At 40.2% G+C, this 24,585-nt stretch overlaps 1 protein-coding gene across 1 annotated transcript in view; it reads right to left on the bottom strand.

Moving 5' to 3' along the window:
* The window catches only part of PDZRN3 (PDZ domain containing ring finger 3), a 240,000-nt gene that overhangs the window by 201,855 nt on the left and 13,560 nt on the right, over window positions 1–24,585 (bottom strand). Inside the window, exons 2-3 of the mRNA XM_055342798.1 lie at window positions 22,273–22,359; window positions 16,571–16,678 (exon numbers count right to left, since the gene is read on the bottom strand). Coding sequence (XP_055198773.1) covers window positions 16,571–16,678; window positions 22,273–22,359 — 195 coding nt within the window. The remainder of the gene's footprint in view (window positions 1–16,570; window positions 16,679–22,272; window positions 22,360–24,585) is intronic.

Genomic DNA, 24,585 nt, shown 5'->3' with positions numbered 1-24,585 from the left:
CAGCACAAGGGGCTGTTCCAGCATTTTTAAAAACTGAATTACAGGTGACACACAATGTTACATTAGTTGCAGGTATATAACTTGGTGATTCTCTAACAAGTCTATATATTATGCTGTGCTAATCCTAAGTGTAGCTGCCATTTGTCACCACACAACCCTATTACAATGCCACTGCTTATATTTCGTATGCTGTACCTTTTCTTTCCCTAAAGATTTATTTGAGAGAGAGAATACACAAACGAGCAAAGGGAAAGGGCAGTGGGAGAGAGAGAGAACCCCAAGCACATTCCATTCTGAGCATGGAGCCTGATGCAGGGCTCGATCTCGCCACTCTGAGATCATGACCTGAGCTGAAACCAAGAGTCAGATGCTTAACTGACTGAGCCATTTAGGCGCCCCTCCCACGTTGTCCTTTTTATCCCCATGACTTATTCATTCCATAACTTGAACAATTCTTGTATCTATGTTTGGGTTGCAGCAATCGACAAATGTGCACACTCCAAACAGCTAGAAATGGAATGCATGATGATAGCATAGTTTTTTAAAAAAATGCATAAATACAAAAAAAAGTTTATCAAAAGCAGATTCCTTGGTTTGTGGCCTTTGACACTAATATTTACCTTTTTGCCTTTGAAATTCTTTAACAACGATGGTATTATTGTCTGTAGTGGAATCTAGTCTCTAAAAGCTCCTCATTCCTCAACCAAACAAACTTAAGTAGCTACACAAAGCAGTTAGCTCAGACTGAATCATGGCTGCCTACGTAAGATGAAGTTAGAAGGTGACATTACTGTAGGTAGTTCTTGGGACTATGCTATTCAAAGACCTTGACTGACATTATGAGCAAATCATTCCGTTGTCAATCTCCAACCAATGTGATTCCATCTAGGGACAGATTCATTTGGGGCCTAAATTTTTGTACCATTTTTAGAAATAAAACTGTCTAGATGTAACATACACACAGAAAGAGAGTACATCTGAAGTGAAAATCCTGATGCATTTTCACAGCATGAGTATGCTCATTAACCACGACCCACATGAAGACGGCAATGAGACCAGCACCCCAAATCCTTCCTGGTGCTTGCTCCTAGTCATCATCCTTAGGAATCCCATAGATTAATTTTGCCCTAAAGAGAAAGCAAGGCTCAGGATCTGTGATTAGCCAGTACAAGCTGAAATTTACCCACTCTACCTTTCATTATTTTTATTGCTATCTTTCTCTTTACAGCACATGAAAATGACTTTCCACAATCACGACACAGTTCCCTTTAAAATAAATTTAAGTTGCACAAAAGTACATTGCTTTCAGAAAAATGTTAAGTATTTAACAAAAACAGGTGGTGCATAGATGGTACAAACCGAGCAGGTGGTAGATGACTAAAGTTTGAGAAACACTTGTTTCAGTTTGCTGATCAGTATGAAATGCTAAACAGGCTTAACTGATCATCCATCACTCTGATTTTCTGCAGATAAGGGTAGATTCTCTCTCCTGCTCATGGTGTATCACAAGGACTAATTTCCTCTCTTGCATATTTTTATAAAAGTTTAATGCTTTAGGAAAATAATAGGACATTGTTTTTATACTCTCTGTCTTGTATTTCTCTCATGCATAATCTTAATCGCAAATGGAATAAATGGATTCAGAATGCAAGGAAGCTTACCAGATTTGTCTTTCTTTAAATCTCTATTTTACTTTTTAAAAGTTCATTTTAAAAGTAGGATCAACTATAACAAAAGGCTACAAACAGTTCATACTGAATGTCTTTAATGTTCTAATAGTGGCAAAAATGAACGGACACTTACATGTACTTAACTTTCAAACAAACCGAAGGGGAAAGGGAAAGATTTCAAAAGAAATAGCAACTTCCTTTCTTGTCCTCTTCTCTCTGAATTAGTATAATTCCCTCTATGTTCTATTAAATCTAATGAGTTTAGCAGAGGAGACTCTCTGCATTTCTAAGACTAAGTATATCAGGAAAAGAAACCTGCATTTACCTATGAATATACTTTATAGATAATTAAGTCACCTTGTCAAAACAAAGATTTCCTTGCTTCTACTTTACATAATACCATCTGCCCAATGGATTCCCCTTTCATTTCTTACAAAGTATAAACGAAGGTTACTAAACAGGGACTATATTTAAAAAAAAAAAAAGCTTAGAACCCCATTTAATTGGTCTTGGGTCTCCAGTGAGTGATTCATACAAAATAAAAGCAAAATCTCATGAGTTACTCATGTGAAGTTAAGGAAGTACTTATGTATTCAGGCATACACATTCACCCAGATTCATATACTCAGACAGTCATACAGATACATGTATGTAAAACCTATTATTGTATAAGCTCTTTAAGCAATCTAAAAAATCTTATTTGTCAAAATGCAGTAAATTAAAGGACTTCTATTACTCTGGCAAGTAACAGAAGTTAAAGCACTGTTTAGAACTTCATTAAAACCCAAACGCTGAGGTTAAGGCAACACTTCTCTTAAAATAATTCCACCAAACTTAGCATTTAATGTCCTTCCTCAATGTGATCACTTTCTCTCTGCTGGTTCAGACACCAAAGGGAATTAGTTCTCCAGACACCAAGATGCTGATCAGGACAGCCAAATGGAGAAATTTAAAATATTACCAGCTTTGTTACCATTACTACTAGTTCTTTAGAATGATAGAAAAAAGTAGTTCTTCCCAGCTTTCAAAGTTACCTTTTAATTCCCGAAGAAAATTACAATGTTTCTCCCTTAAGCCCTATAATAAAAATATGATGGAATACTTTTTTCTTGATCGATTCCTGCTCCTCTATCATTCCTTTATCACCAGCAATTCTATTCCAAGTAATCATCACACACTAATACTCACCCAAGGTTCTTATAAGCATTGCTCTCTCAGTTCCAAGAATGACACAAAGTATTAGAAATCCATTCACAATGCTATAACAAAATCATACTTAATCCTATTTTATTTGAGCTCCTCCCATTTCATTTTAGACTTTAAAACAAGGAATAAATGTGTGCTCCATATGCAATTTACATGTGCCATCAGATCCCAACACACAGGCAGTTGTATCTGTTCTTTTTTTTTTTCGTCAAGATGATACTTACATCAGTAAGGGTTTCTAGTTTCATTACATTTGATAGCATTTTTCAATTTTTCTATATTGGTATATTGCATTAGTTTCTAGATGTAAAAAGGAATTAAATGCAACTTGTAATCTTTTTTTTTTTTTTTTTTAATTCATTTACTCATGAGAGACACACACAGAAAGGCAGAGACACAGGCAGGGGGAGAAGCAGGCTCCAGGCAGGAAGCCAGATGCGAGTCTCGATCCCGGATCCCCGGGATCCTGCCCTGGGCTGAAGGCAGCGCTAAACTGCTGAGCCACCAGGGCTGCCCTGCAACTTGTAATCTTAAGGGTAGATGAAGTCAAACTCTTCACAATTTTAAGAAAATCCCAATATTCTTCATGAGTCGATATAAAAATGGAAATCTTTTCTGCTCTGGCATTTTAAAAATAGCTGATTTTAAACACGCAATTGTTTAACCATATTTTTAGAACACTTAAGTCAGCACATATGCAATGAATTACCATGTTGTTCACACTATGATGTAAATTAAGAATTATTTTTGATTGATCAATTAGTGTGATTTATATGGCCTTAGGAAGTGACAGCTCTTTCTCAATCCAGATTCCAAGGGTCACTAATTTTAAAAGGAACTCTAAAACAAATTAAAATGATCTACTCACAATTGCAATTTCAGGTTCACGAAACTATGCCACAGAACCATCATCAAAGCATGGTCTCCCTGCAAGGCCCCTCCAGGCCAGCCTCTATAGAACTACAGGAAACAATCCAGCAAAGCTAACCACCTGGTGACTGTTTATTCTGGGGCCAAATTTACAGTTTTTAGACACATGCATTATTATCCTTATTACACCAACATTATATGTAACAGTGCCTACATGAAAAAAAAAAAAAAGCAGTGTTCAGGAATGATAACAAGGTTGCCCAAGGTCAAGAGGATAGTGTGAAAATTAATAAAGGGAAACCTCACTGAAGTGCACTTGAGATGCTAGAGAGAGAGGCTGGTAGGGAGAGCTGTACAACTCAGTATCAGTTACAGGAAGAATTGTCAATTACAGAACTCTACAAGAAGAATCCCAATAGGGAAATATTTATGTTCTAACTCCTACAAGAAATAAACTACCACTGCAACTTAGCCAGTGAGAAACCATCATCACCCTGAATTCTTGATCCCCTCTAATAGACTCTAGTTCAAAACCACCTCTCTCAACTTCCTCCTTCTTTTCCATAAAATGATGTTCCTCTCTTGTTTTTTTGGTCTTGCCTATAGTTTTGTCATAGCTTGCTTGCCCTGGATTCTAATTCTCTATTATTCTGGGATAAACCCATCTTTTGCTGGAAAAATGACTAGCAGGTTTATTTTTAAGGCTAACAGTAGCATATGGTTGAACTAGAATTCAAAATCTGGTCTGATTCCAAACCTTGTGACTCTTAGCCACTCAATACACAGGCCAGCTTTCTTATAACCCATTGTCAGTCATCTTGCTCTATACACTAGTCTTACAAGTAAACATCCTAGACCCAGGGACCACATTTTAACTCTCTATGGATCCTGATCTATTAGAGGGAACTCAATGCACATCTAAAAAGTAAACATAGCCAGCCAGTGGTTTCTCTTCTATTATCCTAAGAACTCACACAACATGAAGATTTATATAGTAAGCCACAACCACAGATTACTTTATATAATCATCTTCCTCCCAAATTTTTAAATAAACACCTAGTAATTTTTTGGACAGGAGGTCTAAGTGAATTCTCAAATTATTGTGTCTGGAAACACAACACTTCATATCAACAATCATTCCTTGAAAAGAATAAAAACTGTCTTCTTTGATTAGAGATTGCCAAAATTGATGCTCTTCCCAATTTCTCCAAATGTTGAAAACAAAAAATATATGTATTGAGCACCTTTTAAAATGGACTGGAATATCTCTTTTGGGAGGTGGAAGAGCAGTTGTGAAACCAACACTCTTAGGCTTTCAGTTTTCCTGACCCCAGAGAATGGTCAAATGACTCGCTAGGACCAGCAAAAAAAAAAAAAAAAACAAAAAACAAAAACAAAAAACGAGGAAGTGATGAAAGAGAGAAATTAAGAGAATCAGAAAGTCAAAAAGGCAGCAGGGAGTGCCACCCTCAGGAGAAAAGGGGTGGGACACACTCTTTGGAGTTCAAATGGCTAACTAAACAAAGACAGGGTAAAAGGCAAAGGTCTCCTTGGTGCTGTGTGGCACTCAGTGTGGCAGAGGCGGAAGAGCTCCATACCAGCTGCTCTCCCCCCCGTGAGGTATGAGGCTCCTGGGGACCATTAATCATCATTAGAGGAAGCTGTGCTGCTGCAGCTTCCCACCCTGGGGTATTCAGAGTCCCCAGTGAAAGTGGCATAATGGCAGATCAGTGCTTGCAGCTGCCAATTCGCCCCAAATCTTCCCATTTGCAATTTGCACTGACAACTTCTAATTCAACACTCTCTCCGCCTGTTCACAGCACCCAAATCGACAGGCACTGTGGTTAGTTTTTATTTCCAAAATGATGCCAATCTGCTATTTTGAAGGGTCTCCCCAGCACCTCTCTCAGGAAGCAAATTCCATATGCTTCAGTTTATCATTAAGTCCAACTATCCCAACATACCTTCCAAATTCATTAAAAGTACATCTAAGCTCATCTTGCCTTATCGAGACAGAAAGACAAAAAAATTTTTAATAAAATTGTTCTCAAAACCCCCCTACTTAAAGGTGTCTAGCTATCATGTGTAAAGATGATGAGTGAATAAAATGCACCTTTTTAAAAAGATTTATTTGAGAAAGAAAGAGAAAGCATGCATGGTGGGGAGGGGGAGAGGAACAAAGAGAATTTCAAGCAGACTCCCCACTGAGTATAGAGACCTACAAGGGACTTGATTTCATGACCACGAGATCATGACCTAAGCTGAAATCAAGAGTCAGAAACTCAAATGACTGAGCAACTCAGGAACCCCTAAAATGTATCTTATCTGTGTTGTCAAAGGTTTGTGGTTTTGTTTTGTTGTCCTCGGGAAATTACCAAAAATTTACTTTTTTGACCTAATCTTTATTCAGAATATTTAATGGGGACACCAGTCACTTCTGATTTATTCTTGACTTTAAAAGGTCTTGTGGATGATCTAATTAAATCTTTCTATTAAGAGATGACCATGAGGGGATCCCTGGGTGGCACAGCGGTTTGGCGCCTGCCTTTGGCCCAGGGCGCGATCCTGGAGACCCGGGATCGAATCCCACATCAGGCTCCCGGTGCATGGAGCCTGCTTCTCCCTCTGCCTGTGTCTCTGCCTCTCTCTCTCTCTCTCTCTGACTATCATAAATAAATAAAATTAAAAAAAAAAAAAAGAGATGACCATGAGGATAGATTTAAAAGTTCTGTGGAGCCAGAACTCCCAGAGAATACAGTGTCAACGTGAGCTGAGAATGGGAGGGAGCGGCTCTGCCAAAGAGGAACATCCAATGCCCTGATTCCAGAGTTTGAACATGAAGCTAGCTGATCACATATCTCCACACTAAAGGCAGTGTGCAATGAGCTTTCAGGAATGAGAATGTCGTTAATGTTCTATGTTTAAAGATTTATTTATATTGGAGAGAGAGAGAGAACAAAAGAACCTGAAGGGGAATGATGGGCAGAGGGAGAGAGAATCTCAAGCAGACTTCCCATTGAGCCAGAGATGGAGCCTGAGGCAGGGCTCCATCTCATGACCCTGAGATCATGAACTGAGCTGAAATCAAGAGTTACTCAACTGACTGAGGCATCCAGGTGCCCAGAGAATTTCAACTAATATTTTAAAGGAAACATACAAGCAGGAGTCAGCCTATGACATTTAAAACTAAGAAGAAACTTCTAACTCATCACATTTTTCATCTTTGCTTTTTTTTTAGAATTATAAAAATAATACTTTGGAGAACTCCAACATTACAGAAATGTGACTTCAGAAATCCAAAGTTACTGCCCATAATCCCACTCCACAAAATTACTATAATAACTATAAAATGTTTATTAGTTCAGAGTATTTTTCCTATGAAAAGACTAATATATATAAATGCCTTTAAAATACACAAATTGCGTCATGCCACATGTCCCATTCTTCATCTGTATGTTAATCTGGCTGGTGTGCAGTGATGTCTGTTACAAAGATGTTCACTGAAAACCTAGTTGGGTTTTGTTTTTGTTTTTGTTTTTTAAGCTAGTTTTAGGGATGCCTGGGTGGCTCAGTGGTTGAGTATCTGCTTTTAGCTCAGGACATGATCCCAGGGTCCTGGGATCAAGTTCCACATCAGGCTCCTCACCAGGAGCCTGCTTCTCCCTCTGCCTATGTCTCTGCTTCTCTCTGTGTGTCTCTCATGAATAAATAAAATCCTTTATTAAAAAAAATAAAAGCTAATTTTAATAGCAAAATAATAAGACAATAACCACAACACTTTAACAAATATCAGAATAGTCATTAGAAACTCTGAATACAGTTGTTGTTTTTTTTTTTTTTTTAAAGCTGGGATGAAAAACAGTGTTTTTGCTTTTAATTGGTCACACTGTTATTCTGGAGAGGATGACTCCCTGAAATAGGTCAGAGTTTTTTCAGTAATCCTAACAGGAGCACTACATTCCTGCTAAAACACATAACAAGAGGAAAACAGATCTCAAAAAATTATTTTTTCTGACTTCTATACTTAGCTTTGGTATTAAATTCTTGTGTCAGATGCTAAAATTTTAATTAAAAAAAAAGCCCAATTCTTCACATAGTACTTAATAGCAAACATTCTTTGACCTATATATTATCTCCTTGATCCACCTACACAGTATGACAGGTCAAGGGAGACAGTAACGCTCTTCCTATTTTAGAGATGAAGAAATTGAGGCTCAGCACTGAGGGTACCAAGACCGCAGAGTAAGTAACTGGGTAGAAATGTTGGGTGTCTTGATCTAAATTTCAGAGCTTTTTCCACCTCAATGTGTACTTTCTAGTACTCAAGAAATCAGCTGCACCTTAGAGGAACATTACATCATTCTGCCAGGATCTTCCATTGCTGTAATACAGGGTAAGATGAAAATCGTTAAACAGAGGGTCAAGAGAAGGGGGGGAAAAAGACAAAACAAATGTATGAAGGTGTTTGCTTTCTTTCACGTGTGAATACCATGAAGGTTGACTGATATGTGATAATTGAGTAAGCTCTATGCCAATGAAATCAGAGTCATGACTTCCAAATGATAATACAGTCATTCCAAACACATCCCCTAGGTGGGTCCATCTTAGCAAATCCCCAACCAGGATGTCACCTCTCTCTTCTCTGCACTGAGAGCAACAATCATTAAATGACCACACTCATGGACTCCTAGCTATGTGGCTTAGTGAGTAGAGCATGCAACTCTTGATCTTGGGGTTCTAAGTTCAAGCCCCATGTTGGGTGTGGAGATTACTTAAAATCTAAAAAAAAAAAAAAAAAAAAAAAAAAGGACCACCAAACTCATCTCCACCCCATCCATGCATGACCTCAGAACCTTTCCACATCATAATCCAGGGCTTAACACTCAATCTATCAAAATTGGTATATAAAATAAAACTCTAATCTCTGTCTCTGGAAATGAAGAGTTGGAGTCTGTTACTAATAGCTGGTTCCTAAAACCAGCTTATTTTTGCAGGTAAAAAGAGTCTTTTAAACATAGGTTGGATTTACCAAGTCTATTTCATCAAAACAGATTATTTAGATAAATGACACAAGAATTAGAGATTTCAAATTGACATGAATAGGTTTTACTTCTAAGAAAATAACTGCCCCAGTATTCTTTCCTCTGCTGAACATGGTCAATGGGCATCAGTCACTGCAGAAGACAGTAGGATTACTTCATGTATTTATTTCTAACACTGCCCAGAAATAGGTAGGGCCTACCTATGCCTGTTTAGCAGTAGTAACTTTTGTGTATAAAGTTACAAAAGAAATACTAGCCTTTCTTACCCCTAAAAGAAGAAAAACATATTACCAAATCATCTAGTTAAGAGTATATTTTTTCTCCAAAATCAAACCAAATACAGAAATATTTTAAACAATTTCCATCAACAATTTTTAATTCACTGATAACGTCAAAGCAAAGATCAGAGATTTGATTCCAAGGAAGACTGCATTCATCACTAATTCAAAAGGGACTCTTACTAAGAATTACAAACACTTAAAGAGGAAGAATAAGGGCAGCCCGGGTGGCTCAGTGGTTTAGCACCGCCTTCAACCCAGGGCATGATCCTGGGGACCTGGGATCAAATCCCGCGTTAGGCTCCCTGTGTGGGGCCTGCTTCTCCCTCTGCCTGTGTCTCTGCATCTCTCTCTCTCTGGGTCTCTCATGAATAAATAAATAAAATCTTTTTTTAAAGAAAGAGGAAGAATAAAATTACCCATGCAGACTTGGAATGAAACTAGAGATATTGATAGCAGTATAGTTTTCAAATATATATAGAAGGATGAATAGAGAAATAGATGGAGGGGTATTAATGTTGATGATGATACTGTGTGTTTATACGTGCATTTTTACATTTTCTAGCCCTATCTATGGAGAGTACCTAGAAGCAATAAAACCTAGGGCACCTGGGTGGCTCAGGTGGTTAAGCATCTGACTCTTGGTTTCAGCTCAGGTCATGATCTCCAGGATGTGAGATCAAGCTTTGTGCTGGGCCATGCACTCTGCAAGAAGTCTCCTTGAGATTCTCTCTCTCCTTCTCCCTCTGCCCTTTCCCCAGCTTGAGTACTCACGCGTGTGGGCTCCCTCAAAAAATTGACTAATCAAAAAACAAGCAATGAAACCACAATCATAATGATCAGCCTAGCACCCATATCATTGTTTAAAAACACCATTCCTCACTAAATGGAGCCAGAGCTACTTAGAAAAGTAGCTGAATCCAGAATTGGGGCAAGAAAAGTACAGAATAAACCAGAAACATTCTGTGGTGACAGAAAGTGCTCAAAAAATGATGGGAGCATGTCAAAAAGATATAGGTATCATCTTTCAAAGAGCTCCATCTAGCCAAAATCAGCCAACGTGACCATCAAATTATAAGAATCAAGGAGTCCATACTGAGATGGACATATGGATAACGCGTGGGTGGACGTAGATAAAAAGGTAGGGAAAAATGGGAAGAAAAGAATACCCTTTCTTATAGTGAAAAGCCAACTAATACACAGAAGGAATGCAGTAAGAAAATCACTATTTGCCAACCATCCTAATAATAATCGATTCAAGTAAAAACCATAAATGGATGCTAAAACCAGTGTATTCCAGTTTGAGGAGCAACAGGATATTCAGGTGGCCTCAAAATATCCACCCATATGATACAAGATAAAGGCGAAAATAGTAACTTGATAGTGGAGAAGTCTGGCAGATATACTTGAATCAAGCAGTCCAAATTAACGTCACCAATAAAGAGACAAATTGACACCATGTGACTCCCAACAGGATGTTCTGAGGAAGACACACTATCACTTCTGTGGTACCTAAAAATGTACAACCTAAATCCATACTCATGAGCAACAAACAAATCCAAATTGAGGGAAATACCACAAAAGACCCAGCTTGTACTCTAATATGAGTAACATGCAAGACAAAAAACTGAGGGACTGCTTTCCAGTAAGAGATATTAAAGAAATATAACTAAATAAAACCTGGTATCTCGGATTTTGTTTCACTGTAATGGACATCATAGGGATTATCAGCGAAATCTGAATAAATTTGGTAGATTAGACAATAGAGCCTCACCAGTGCTAATTTCTTGATTTAGATAACTGTGCTGCAGTTATGTAAGAGAATTTCTTATTGCTAATAAATAAATAACACACAGAGAGAGATATTTAGGAAGTAAGAGTAGAGAGCAAAAAGGATTCAGGTAAATGTAATGGATGTATTTGGGGGAATCTGGATAAAGATGATACAGGAATTCATTTATATAGGTCTGAAATTATGTCAAGATAAAAGTTCATAGGATAGGGGTGCCTTTAGGGTGCCCCTAAAGGTTAAGTGCCTTTAGCTCAGGTCAAATACCAGGGGCCTGAGACCAAGTCTCAAATTGGGATCCGTGCACAGCAGGGAATCTGCTTCTCCCTCTGCTCATGCTCACGCACGCACGCACACGCTCTCTCTCTCTCTCTCTCAAATAAATAAAATCTTTCCTTAAAAAGTCGATAGGTTAAAAAAGGCAGTAAGTTTCTTCTTCTAAATAAATACTTCATCAGGTGAATTCACAGGCCATTCTGAAATTTTTGTTGGTCTCAGAACATTATCTTCTAACAGTAACAAATGGTGAAACCTCATTTTCTTCTATCAAGGTCTGGCTCTGGAAGGGGAGGGTACTGCTAAATCTTTCTTGTCAGTCCTGTAACCCAGCCTTCTTAGCAGTGACAGACTAACTAAACCTACAGCAAACAAAGCAGTAACTGGTTTACACAAAAGCCACTGAGGTTTCAAATCCCTGTGACCACAATGTTGGGTCTTCAAATCCTGACGCTCCCAAGAACACTTTTTACAGAAGACTGTACAAAACAATGGTTCTTGGCAACCTCCCACCACCTTCACTACACTCAATCCCATCTGCCCTCTCCAAGTATGACAGGACACTGTATTTAACCCAGCAACTGTTACAGAAGCGCATTTATTACCAAATGGGAGACTTGTACAACGCAGGCATGAGCTCAGTTCTCCAATTTAAGATGCCTAAAAACCAGCAAAAATTATATATAAATGTGGATGGCCTCTATAAATGTTTAAGAGTTTCAGGGAAGTTGCATCACATGGTCATGTGCCTGCTATGCCAGCCATGTAGCTAAAAAATATATATATTAAAAAAATAAAATTGAATCGGGAAAGAAACTAAAATATTGATCACACATGCCTCCAAGTGAATTTGCTAGTTTCTTAGTAGGCTTTGGTTTTTCTGTGCTTTTCTTGGCATAAGCATTTCACCCAATGAGGTATTTGCAATAACAAGTCAAATGCCTCATATGGCAGTCAACTGAGGGAATAGTGAGATGCTCCAATGCTGGGGAAACCAGCTGGGTAGACTTAAGGAGAGATGTATGTTCCCCACATGGAACATCCTGAAGGGATTTTTGAAGGTAATATCAACCATATGTAATTTTTCACCTTTTGGTTTCTCTTCTAAATCACTTACAGTAGAATTGGGTAGAATGGGATTGGCCCAGAGTAGACTCTAGAGGTTACAGGAAAAAAAGCATTATATGTGATGAAACCTGTGTACATTGGTTAATGCATACTCAGAGGGCAGGGGAAAGAATTTTTCCAAAGGTTTCAAACTATTGCAAAGAACAAAAGCATAGTTCCTTTAAGAAACTTGGTGGTATTGAGGTAGAATAGCATTGCACTGTCTTCAGAAAGCAGGCTGGGCTCTGAGGAGAAAAACTAAAACCGCTGGGGTACTGATGGTTTAGAATGATTACAAAAAGTACTATGGAGAAATTAAATTTAGTTTTCTCAATAGAAGCTGAGTATATACAATCAAAGGTGAGATCAGAAGTTGTGAAAAGGGCCTGGGGCAGCTCATTACTAAGTACAGGGAGAAAACAAAAATAATCAGAAGCAAATACTGAATAAGTCGGAGTTGGAAGTTGCTGTATCTCAGTGTCAGATGCAAAGCAGGGTGGACGCAACCGTTTGTCCCGATCCAGGGCAGATGAGGACAGGAAGTGTCAATAGACAGCATGGGCTCCTGGATTAGCCACACTCCAAAGTTGCAACCATGTGGGCAGAGAGGACACTTGTTTGGAGGGGGCCTGAGATTTCTAGCCCAGGACAGCTCAAGGCTTTTTTTTTTTTTTTTAGCTCAAGGCTTTCTTAAAGGGCCTTTGAGAGCCCCCAGACAGGGAATCCAAGCAGTCAGGCTAGAAGGCAGCGGGGAACGTTGACAACTCTGCTCTTGAGCAACTCACCTTACATCATAACATTTGGGAATAAGATAAATCTCTGATCCAGTGATTCTCCCTGGTACCCCTATCACTCCCTGAGGTACTGCTGGAAATCTGTGGGGGCACTCACTGGCACAATGATTGGAGTGGGGACCAGGGGTGCTAGAAGTCCTACAATGCACAGAGTCCCATGCAATGCACAATTATTATGCTTCTAGTGCAACTTCCACATAGCTGGGCAGACATTGTAAAGGTAAAATAACAAACATATTATAATTACTCGAGGGTAGACCCTAACAACGCTTCACATTTAAACACTAAGGGTTCTTCTTTTTCAGTTTAAACACACACAGACTGTATACCCTTGTTCATAGCAGCATTATTTACAACAGTCAAAAGGTGGAAGTAAACCAAGTTCCCGTCAATGGATGGAGATATAAACAAAATGTGGTATATGCATCTCTACACCCAGTGGAATAGTATTTAGCCCTAAAAAGGAAGCAATATGGATGAACCATATTATACAATTCTTACAATATGGATGAACCTAGAGGATGAATCATGCTAGATGAAATGAACCACAAACAGAAATACTGTATTCCACTTACATGGAGTATCTAGAGTAGTCAAATGCACAGAAACAGAATGGTGGCTGCCAGGAGCTGAGAGTAGAGGGAGGGAGATTGTGTTTAATGGGCACAGTTCCACAGCAGGAAGATGGAAAAGTTCTGGAGATGGATGGTGGTGATGGCTGCACGACAGTGTGAATGTACTTAATGCCACAGAAAGGTATAATTAAAAATGGTTAAATTTTATGTTATGTATATTTTAGCACATTTTTAAAAGTTCATATGCACTCACACACACGGAAGTGTGCAAACCACAAGACAACTATACTGTGTTGTGCTAAAACTTAACCACAATCTGTTCACCACTGCAGAAAATCCAATCACAGATGGCGCCAGTGCTCCCGGCGCCTGAGCCCCCAGCACCACCCTCCTGCTCTGGCAGCCTTGACAGCTGGTTCCTCATGTGGAGTCTACGAGGAGGCGCCAGCATCTGGTAGCATCATGGTGTCTTCCAGTGTTGCTGTGCCCATGCATTCACATCCTGATACATGTATTTTATTATCAATTATCTTCCTTTTATTTTTCTGTTACAGCATGCAGAGATCATACAATTCGGTGTATATGAATCTAAATATTGTTTATAAATTTCATTTCATGACAGGATTGGGGGCACTGAAAAATATTTGTTATAGAAAAAGAAGAGAGTGGGCCTGGCTCTGAGACAGATGGGGACTACTGCTCTGGTCTCAGGGGACACACAGGAGTAGGAGCAGCGGAATTGTTGAAGTTCCTCTGCTGTGAGAACCAGACTCAGTAAGTCTCCATGGACTGAATATAAAAGCCACCCTTCTCCAAGAATTAAGGTTCTTATGGTGAAGGTCTGGTGGTAATGTGCCCACTCCCCTGAAAAGGAAGAAATAGGGTGGAAAACTAGCAAGGGCCTGACTCTCCTCTGTGATGAAACACAGGCATACTTAAAATAATCAAATTCATGCCTGGTAATAAACTCCGACAGAGATGAGGTTGAACCAGGGTATATATTTTTCAGTCATGGGAATCACTGTATCCTGTCAAAAGAGATCAGGATTTAACTGAGAAGGCCACGGTGTGTCAATTGCAATGACACATATATTGTTGCTCTATTGTGATCATCCTTCTTTTCTATCTCAACACTGGGACATGATTAATATTTTACATACTGTCCAAAAGGGGAATGTGACTTACCAGAAACTGTCCTCAACATTTCAAATACAGATCCCCCCTCTGCCAAGAGAAAATCCTGCCCAGCTGTAGATTTCTCATTTGCAAAACATAAGAGCAATGAAATTCCATTACTTAGAGAAACTGGCTGTTCCACCAAACCCTTGGCAACGGAAGCTGTACTTATCTTTCTGAACAATAGCCTCAGAAAATGTATTCTCTCTTTAAAAAAAAAAAAAAAAAAAAAAGACAGTAAGTATGCCTTTGAGCTCTTGAGAAAGTGCTCTTGCCCAAGCGAATTCCTGTTAGGGAAAATCTACTCCCCTGACCTGGGAAGCACAAAGACTGACCCTAAGACAGGCAGTAAAAAGAGCTCCAAAGTTTAAGAACCCTTCAAAAAGTCAATGGGGATGTAAAAATACGAATAATGTCCTTAAAACAAAATCAAGTATCCTTTTAATATGTAAGTTACCACAATGTACCTTCTCCCTCAGAAAAGTGACTCTTATACCCTAACATGTTCCATTTTTTTTCCTTGTGAGGTTTAACTGTATGTTTTCCTGAGGACAGAAGTGATCCTGCAGTGTGCTGCTTCTCTCACATTGAGGAATTCATCCAAACAAGAATGGAGAGGCGAGACTCTGATCTCTGTCTTCCCCAGGCTCCCTGCTCCAGGAGACACATGCAGCCAAACTCCAGCTGGTTATGTGAGCTTCGCTCATGGCTTATCTCATAGTCAGAGTTCCCACTCAGTCCAAGGTTTTGAAACAGACCATGAAAACACTCAAGAAATACAGACGCTCCGGCAACGTGTTCAGAACAAGCACTGGCGGCATCACGGCTGTTTTTCCGGTTTCCATTTAATGTGCTGTGTTATGGCCATGGCCCATGGTGACCTCCTGGTGGGATTCAACATATTATCTTGGACTCTCCTAACTAATTTCTTCCTCATATGAGACCCAAAAACTTAGTCCATGTATTTACCCGTTAAAAGAGCAATCAAAATGGTCAAAGAACACCAGCAAGAAATAGTCATTTGTACTCAAATTTGCACCAAAAGTCCACACAAGGAGGCAATAAATACTTCTTTCCCTTTCAGCAACCTGGAGCATCCTAAGACACCATGTGACCCTATTCCAGTGCACTGGACGGTGGGGTGAGATATCTAGCCCAGTCCATCCCCGCCAGAGCAAATCCATAAACCCACTCTGTAAAGGCTTAAAATGCTCCACGAACAACTGAAAATGAAGTCGGGGATGGTGTGAGTAACTCTCCTGACTCTTGAGCTTGGCCTGCACATCCTTGAACAATCCCCTTGTACACCTGACATCAGACAAACCCAGAAGAGAGAACACCACTCTCACGGCAATAACTGCATGCTGCGAGCCAGGAGGGACATGAGCAAGCCTCCAGGGCCGACACAATTTTACCCTGGTAACCAACGTGAACACCGACACAATTTGCACAACAGGGGTTGCTCATCTGGTTCTAACTAACATACAACTCTCCGATGGCTTTCACACAAAGCTATAACTGAAGCATACTAAACCGATGCAAGGCCGCAGGAAGACAGCCAAATTGTGAACATGCCACTCATAATCTGGCTTCTCTATATTTAATATAAACAAAAACTTAACACCAAGGCAATCAGCACTCTATATAGTCCCACACAATGGGAGAGTTCTCCTGTCCAACCATACACCAGCTTAGGCCTCCCTCCCCGACCAAACATCTTGCACTGAACCAGACGAAGATGGGATGGCATTCAGCCTATTAAAAGACACTGGCCAGCGTTCACATACCTCAATAATCCTGTCATGAATTTGCAGGCCTCCGTCCTTGGCTGCGGGCCCACTGTCAACTATTTTGGATACAAAGATTCCTTCAGTGGACGATCCATCTTGGTTGTCCTTTGGGTTAAAAAAACACACATATGAATGCTAGGCATTAACTTGGTCATGAAAATAAAGCTTACACTCCTAAGCAGTAATGGACTCTTGCTCATATCAAAGTGGCAATGGGGTGAAAGCCCATCTGTTACCCCTAATTTCTGTTTTAACCTAAAATTAACATATACACATGGTAAAATACTTCATATCATACAAAAGGTATAAAGTAAGTCCCTGCTATCTCCTACCCATTGTCCTTTTTTCCACTATATTCCATCTATTTGTAGTTTACATATTCTTTCCAAAACATTTTTTCATGTATTACTTTCCTAAACATTTATCTGTTCCTTTTTCATGCACATGGAAGCTATATGTGTGCAGGGGGTATGCTCTCCACACTCTGTGCATCTTGCCTCTTCTACTTAAGTTTACAAATCTTGGAGCTTTTTCACCAGTCTGTCTGCCTTACTACCTTAGGAGGATGAAAAGCTTCCCAATATCAGGATAATTAGCACTGTTTCCAACTGTTGCTCTCGGAGACAATGACATTTCTAAGACCTTCCTACCTGTACTACGAAATGTCTTTTGCATTATGTATCTGGGGAAAATCCCTAGCAATGGAACTGGCGGGTCCAAAGATATGTAGATTTGATGGATATTGCCAAATTAAGCACTGATAGCTCATTAGGGTCTTTTCCCATATCCTCACCAGCTTAGGGTACTATTCAAACTTTTAAATATCCAATAATCTGATTGTCAAAATAGGTGTTTTATGTGTGCTCAGATTTACATCAGAAAAGCTCACCACCACCACCCCAAGCCTAATAAATTCTCATCTCCAATCGCAAATCCCTTTAGATCTTTCAAAGTCTGGACTGAAAATTTCTGAGAGAGGCGATGGCTTGCTGCTCAAACTCCTTCCATTATTTTAAATCAAAAAGTTTCAATAAGCTCATTAAAAAACCCTCACAGCTTGTTCATGAACTTCTTTCCAAACAGCACTGGGATGAATTCTCTCCAAGTCTGTGGATTAAATTTCTAGTGATTAACAGATGGATTTTTAAGTTAAATGGCACAGTATGTATTGTTCCCAAACAAAAGCATTTGAAAAGTAATTTCAGGATCTTCCAGAAAAACTTCGAATCATGGTAAATTCTTTATCATAATGCCATAATAATAATTTCTGTACAAAGAAATACACACAAATTCCATTTGTTAACAAGTAACTACGAAGATATAAAATTTTTCTCTTTAAGCAGCAAAATAAAACAAAACCCTACCTTCTAAAGGGGAAAGGGATGATTTTAAATGTGGTTCAATCTACCCCTCCAAGTGCAAGAGCAATGGCTTAAGGGTGAGAAAATCAACATTCCGAACCTCTTCTCTCTCCCTCCCTCCGACCTCACCCCTTCTCTCAAAGACCCACATACACACTCTATAATGTTATAAATAGGATTCAAAAGAAACCAAAAGCACAACCTAAAATGAGCGGTAAGTGTTCTTCCCAACATTTGTCCCCCAATGACAAAGACAGGTCTTCTAAAATGCCATCTGGATTTTATCAACACTCACCCAAGAGAGAAGGGTCAGAGAGACTGTGGGTGCTGTACTAGATCAGCTATCCTCAAAAGGCAGTCCTGCTCAGCGTCACGGCACCCTGTACCAGCACACCACACACTAACCCTTCACTGTCTGAATTTCTCCCTGCCTCCTTTCTCTCTCACAGCTGCCTTATGAATGCATTAATCCCATTCGTGAATCTCCCTACATGCAGATCTCAAATGTAAGTACACAGCTGTGCAACAGGTTCTATTTACTGAGAACATACTAGGTAGATAGTGAGTGCTCTGTGTCCTGTTTCATCCTCACAATAACCACAAATGTTAAATACTATACTATTATCCATTTCATAGGTGAAAAATCTGAGACAGAGAGGTTAAGTAACTTTCCCAAGGTCACACAGCTAAAAAGTAGCATAGGTCTGTTTAAACTGTGGACAGTTCAAGTCCCTTACAGGCTCCAAGTGCAGTACTGCCTCCCAAAGAGAAAAATCTCAAAAATATAAATGAATTCACAAGTTCCACATTCCAGGCTATGGAGGATCCCACTGGACAAACCTGAAGAGCCTCAATGGACCGCAAAGATTTACGGACAACCTTGAATTCAATAAGAGGTGATGTCAATATATCCAATGAAAAGATATTTGCATTTCTTGGCTGGAGAGGAAGAGGGAGATGGGGGAGGGGATTTGGGCTTTGATTTGTTTTGCAGAATACTATATTGTGCACAAGTAATGTTTTTAGGAGAGTAAGTAAGTTCAAGCAAAAAACAGAGGCACAGGCAAAAGCAAACAGCACAATTCAGGTTAAATTAAGACAGTGGTAGGAGGTGCAAACAGAATGCAAAAAAAAAAAAAATACAGAAAGCACAAAAATCAAAGAAAGCCAAATCGATTCCATCCTGGATAGCTGGATGTGTCTCTTAAAAGACATCTTTCTGTTCTTAGTTTGTTTGGCTCCTCTCCTAATACATTTTAAGTCAGAGCTATTTATCAAGGTGAACTAACATGGCTTGGGATTTGTTTTGTTTTCCTGGCTTGAGAAAAGGAAAAATAAAAGGGATTGTTTTCATCCCAGGGGTACCTGACAATGAAGTATACTTGCCAAAGGCTGAAGTGAAAGGTTTGCTACACCAGACTGGATGCTGTTTCTTTAGGGATGTAAGAATTAATGAATGAATGATGTGATTTTGCTAAGAGCAGTGCATCATGCAATGAAAAGCCTTATGTCAGCGACTCCTGGCTGGGGTTATGTCACAACCCAACCAAGCTTCTAACACTAGAATTCCTTGGGAAACACACACGTCATGTGTACAGCATTCTACTTCCAGTACTAACAATGAGTGTGCATTGTTGCTCATCGTGGCTTTTTAGCATGTTCTCAATGACCTGCCAGATTTCCAGGCAACAGTTCAGAATACATTTAGGGCTCATTATGCGATCTCTGCTAATCAGGACAAGTTAAAAAAAAAAAAACACTATTGCAACCACATGCATATGGAATTAAACTTTCCTCCAGGGGACATGCATGTAGTTCTTGCAAAAAGACCACATGAACTGAGAACACTTATGAACGCTATGAAATTCACTCTGGCTTGTACTTCAATCGGTTTTTTAAAAGAGAAAGAAAATAAACTAAAACACGTACTTTGATAAACAAAAGAAAGATATTCATATTCCTATGAAGCTAGGAGTGTCCTTTCATTCCCGGGGAGGGACAGAAAACACAAAGCTCTCTCCACCACCGCCAAGACATAGGAATGTCTCTCCATTTCAAGCATTTTTCAAACATTGGGCTCCTTTTTCCTATACACACTCTGGTAAAGCAGAGAGGGGATCTTCCTGGTTTGGGTTCCTTCGGTTGTGCAAGTTTCTGAAACATCTAACAGTGAAGAGCATCTTAGTTTGTTGAAGTCATTTCTTAAAACTGGTAACAGTGGATGGGGAGAGGGGTACTGATCGTTATGAAGCCAAACCAAGGACAGCCTCTGTCACTTGTGCAAAACAGCATGGCAAAACACACTCTAAAACATATTCGGGAGGGTAAGCTGGGGAACATGGACCTGTGCCAGTCCTGTTGTTTCCTGGGACCAACTACCTTGACATCTGAGTCCCAGTCTGCTCCTTCTTCCCTTCCCTTTGCTGGAGTGGGTGGACCCCCAACAGCCAGGACTCAAGCAGAACAGCACCATGACATGCTGCCTGGTTGCTCAGTCAACTGGCAAACGAGAAAAGAAAAAAGGTATCAATGAGACATAAATTCTACAGTCTCTTAAGAATTTCAACCAGATGAGACAAACCACCGTGTGTACCCATCCCTGGAGCTCAGCAAAGTGGGGGTGTTACCCACCCCCTTCCTTCTCAGAGTTTAATCTCACTGTCTGAAGGGTTCTTTTCTGTAGGTAAGTTTTAGAGGGCAGATAATGCATCAGTCCATTATTTAATGACTGTGTATTGCCGATAACTAAGCTGTCATTTCTTATAATAAGGCATATATGTTTTTGAAGCCATGACTGGCCAAAAGCAAACGGAACTCAGCTCTAATCCTCATGCTAACTCCCTCATCTTCTCCCAATCTCTTTCTGACCACTTCCTGCCCACCCCTTGACTGTAGCAATGCTGTATTCTTTGCAGCTCCCCCCAAGTGCCAACTCCAGCGCTGTTCCACGCTTGGAAGCATGGGCTTCCCTGGGCCTATTCACTTTCTTCTAGCTCAGTGGTCTCCCAAGGCAGATACATGTGATGCAGTGCAGCGGAACGATGAAAGAACACAAGAGAAATTGTCTTCATACTCCCATTTTAATTTCATCATTTAAAATGCTCCTTTTTACATGTAACTTTTATAAGACACGCAGTATTAGTTCAGCAGCAAATGTATAATTTAAAGCTAACTAAACAAGCTCAATTTTTTACAGTTAAGAGTGTTTAATGGAACATATCATATATGGGTCTCTGATCTAGCAAACTCCTACCCATCCTTCAGAATTTAGCTCAAATGGCCCTTCCCCAGGACACCTCCTCCCCAATAGTGAGCCAGACCCAGCCACAGAGTTTAGCCATGTCTGGATGCCTGACATCTTCTCATACCTTAGGATTCAGCTTAGTATCTCCTCCTCTTTTTCCTGATCACCCTGGGCCAGTGATGTGCCTTGCTACCTGGTACCTCATTTGCCATCCTCCCATTTTTTTTTCCTACAGCACAAGTCCCCCCAATCTGTTAGATTTACTTGTTTCTTGCCTGATGTCCCCATCGGGACATAAACTCGGTGACCACAGGCCAGTCCCCTTGGCCTCCACAGCATCTCCCAGCTCCTACCAAACAGCTCCTTCCTATTCCATACTTATCTGTTGAGTGAGTGATCTGATTTTTCAGTGATCTGATTTTCTCTTCCTTTCCTTAGACTATTATTTCCCTTTTAAGGTAACAAATGAGAAACTGATCAGTAGAAGACACATGACCAAGAGATGATGCCCATTCAAATAAGCCTGCATGAGAGGTGTGATCCTGCAACACACCCTTTGCCACATCCCATCCCCAGAGCCCTTTCAGCAGACATTCTCCTCCCTGTTAAACAGATTGGTCTGAACTGGGTCCTTTCTTCCTGGAGGAGGAGCTAACAATGAATGGGGTGAACAAAGAGCTGCAGTGGGAGAAAAAGCAAAGGGACGCAACAGTTCCCAAATTAGGGAATCATCCCTAACCAAGAGCTGACAGGGCGGAGCACCAGATCAGACTTCCAGTCTCAGAGCCCACGCTCCAGCTCAGTTATTCAGTTCCACCTGCACACATCTCTCCCAACTCTCTTCAGCTCAGCTGCCACACCACCAGACATGCCCCCCAAAACCTAACAGTTTAGATAAGCTGTTGTGTTACGAGGACAATGCTATTTTAGGAGACCACAACTAACTTAAAATCCCTGAGGGTGAAGATGTCAGATAAACAATGAACTCTAGAATGAGGTGAGCAAGGTTTCCTACCCCTCACCCACCCCCCAACCTTGACCCCTCTCCCCACTGAAGCAGGGAAGGGAAAAACACATCTTAGTAATTAACATACCACACAAGGCCGGCCGCCAATAATATTGAATCCCAGGGAGCCAGAGTCCCGATGCAGCACAAGAGTCAGGCTTTTGGTTTCTTCGCCCTGTAGGGAACAAATAAGTTCGAAATTTTATTTACCAATAGGGAATAGCCGGTAGCAATTTTTTTTTTCAATCTTAGTGGGCCCCAGGACTCTTAGGTCATCATTCAAACCCCTCTGTCTCTTGGGCAGTTTAAGCAAGGAACCTGTGAGGGCCCAAGCTGAAACTGTGTCCTGGGCAGAGGAGGTTACAGGCATTTCCAGACTCCCACCTAACTGTGCGGGGCCCGTGTAAGAATGGCGATGTCCAGACGTGCCTAATGACCATTGTCCATCAATGACTCCTTGGTCTGCAAACGCATCCTCCCTAGGCCGGCCCGCTGCACGCCGGCTGTGTAGACAGCCTTTCTGTTTGTTCCTCAACCATTCTCAACGGCAGCATTCATGTTTTGTCATGAGAGGTTCAAGCAGCAATGTGTTCGGGAGTCTGAACACACGTAAGTCAATAGTCAATAGTCATCTGTGTTTGGGAGGCTTGAGGGGAAAGCAGCCCGTGAAAAGTCGGACGCAAACGTGAAGGGAAACAGAAAGATCGTGCATCTTACTGAAAGGGGAGCGGGGGCCCTTTCACAACGTGATTACTGTCCCGTCCACAGGAGATGCCGGGCTGTTTAACAGAAAACACTCTGTTCAAAGGAGGCTGGTCAATGTGAACCCCTTCAAATCAAACAAGCAGAAGTCACCGAGGCAGGTCTCGCTCCAGCCATGTTCAACTCCCAGAAGGGACAGCGGTGCCGCAGTGCCTTAACTAACACTCTCAAGTAACAGGCAAATAAAAATAGATTTAACCGTATGTGGACACTGTCACTAAACTGTGACATAAACACTAAGCTCACTGAGACACTTCTGTGACGTTTCCAATTATTTGAACGATGTACAAAACTTCACAGGTATGGACTGCAGACCCTTGCAAATGCTCTGCTCACGGTTTCTGTTTAAACATAGTATTTAAAGGCTGCAGTTTCTAAAAATATGAAATACTCCATGCTAAGTTTTTTTTAAGATGTATTTATTTACTTATGATATACATAGAGAGAGAGAGAGAGAGGCAGAGACACAGGCAGAGGGAGAAGCAGGCTCCATGCAGGGAGCCCGACGTGGGACTCGATCCCGGGACTCCAGGATCACGCCCTGGGCCAAAGGCAGGCGCCAAACCGCTGAGCCACCCAGGGATCCCCCTCCATTCTAAGTTTTTAAAAGACAACAACAACACTAAGAGCTTATCACAAAATAGATTTTATTCTGATGTTTACTGCTTCCTGATCAAACCTTTGCCTTCTATTTTTTCTGTGGAAAAGAAAATAACAACATTTGAAGGGTGGGAATGTAAGCATCTGACCCAGGCACACTGGCAAGGGAGATCACTCTTTCTGACAGGCAGTGCCAATGGCTTTTCTAAAGCTCCATTTATTGCTACAGTTGTCAATGAAAAACTAGTTCCATATCTGGGCAGCAGAACTGTGCCCAACAGAAGCAAAAGAAAAATAATAATACATGTATATATGATTAACGGGCCTCAATACATAAAATTATCTCCATGCTTAATGGGACATACCATATATGGGCCTCTGATCTAGCAAACTCCTACTCATCCTTCAGAATTCAGCTCACAACTGTTTCTAACGACTAGTTAGCTAGCATACAGAGTTAAAAATGTTAGAATTTTTTAAAATTTCCAAAATGTTATGTAAGCCTAAGCATCAATTTTCCAAACCCTGTAAAAAGAAAAATGACAATTTCTCATTTAGAAAAAGACAGTATTTGATGAAAGAACTAAGTGTCCTCTAAGAATAATGCAACAAAATATTCATTTCCACAGGCTCACTTACTTGCAATATATAGAGTATTTTAATACAGAAGATAAACAAGTCTCTATCAAGCTACTGTATCTAACCAAAAACAGCCTCTATGATAACCACCTATTGGTTTTTCAAAAAATATTTCCAATCCACAGCACCACCATCCAGAGCATCTGTCTGTCAAGGGTATGGATATAATTAACTTGATCTATACAAGTTAACAAGGAACAACTATCACTGCTGTAACAGAACAGATACTCAGGATCAACCTGATAGTTCTGAAATGTGAATGTGATGATTCACAAACTGAAACAGTTTATATCTCTCTGCCTTGGGAAAGGAAAATCTTGGTAAGCTCATTTCTTGCAGAAGGGGTGAAAAAGTTAGAAATACACTGGAATTTGAGTGAGTTATCAAACATATCCTACAT

This window comes from Nyctereutes procyonoides, unplaced genomic scaffold (genome assembly GCF_905146905.1).
Source record: "Nyctereutes procyonoides isolate TBG_1078 unplaced genomic scaffold, NYPRO_anot_genome, whole genome shotgun sequence".
In the NCBI taxonomy this organism is placed as follows: domain Eukaryota; kingdom Metazoa; phylum Chordata; class Mammalia; order Carnivora; family Canidae; genus Nyctereutes; species Nyctereutes procyonoides.
The sequence above is the reverse complement of the archived record's forward strand: the minus strand, read 5'-3'. Positions and strand labels throughout refer to the sequence as shown.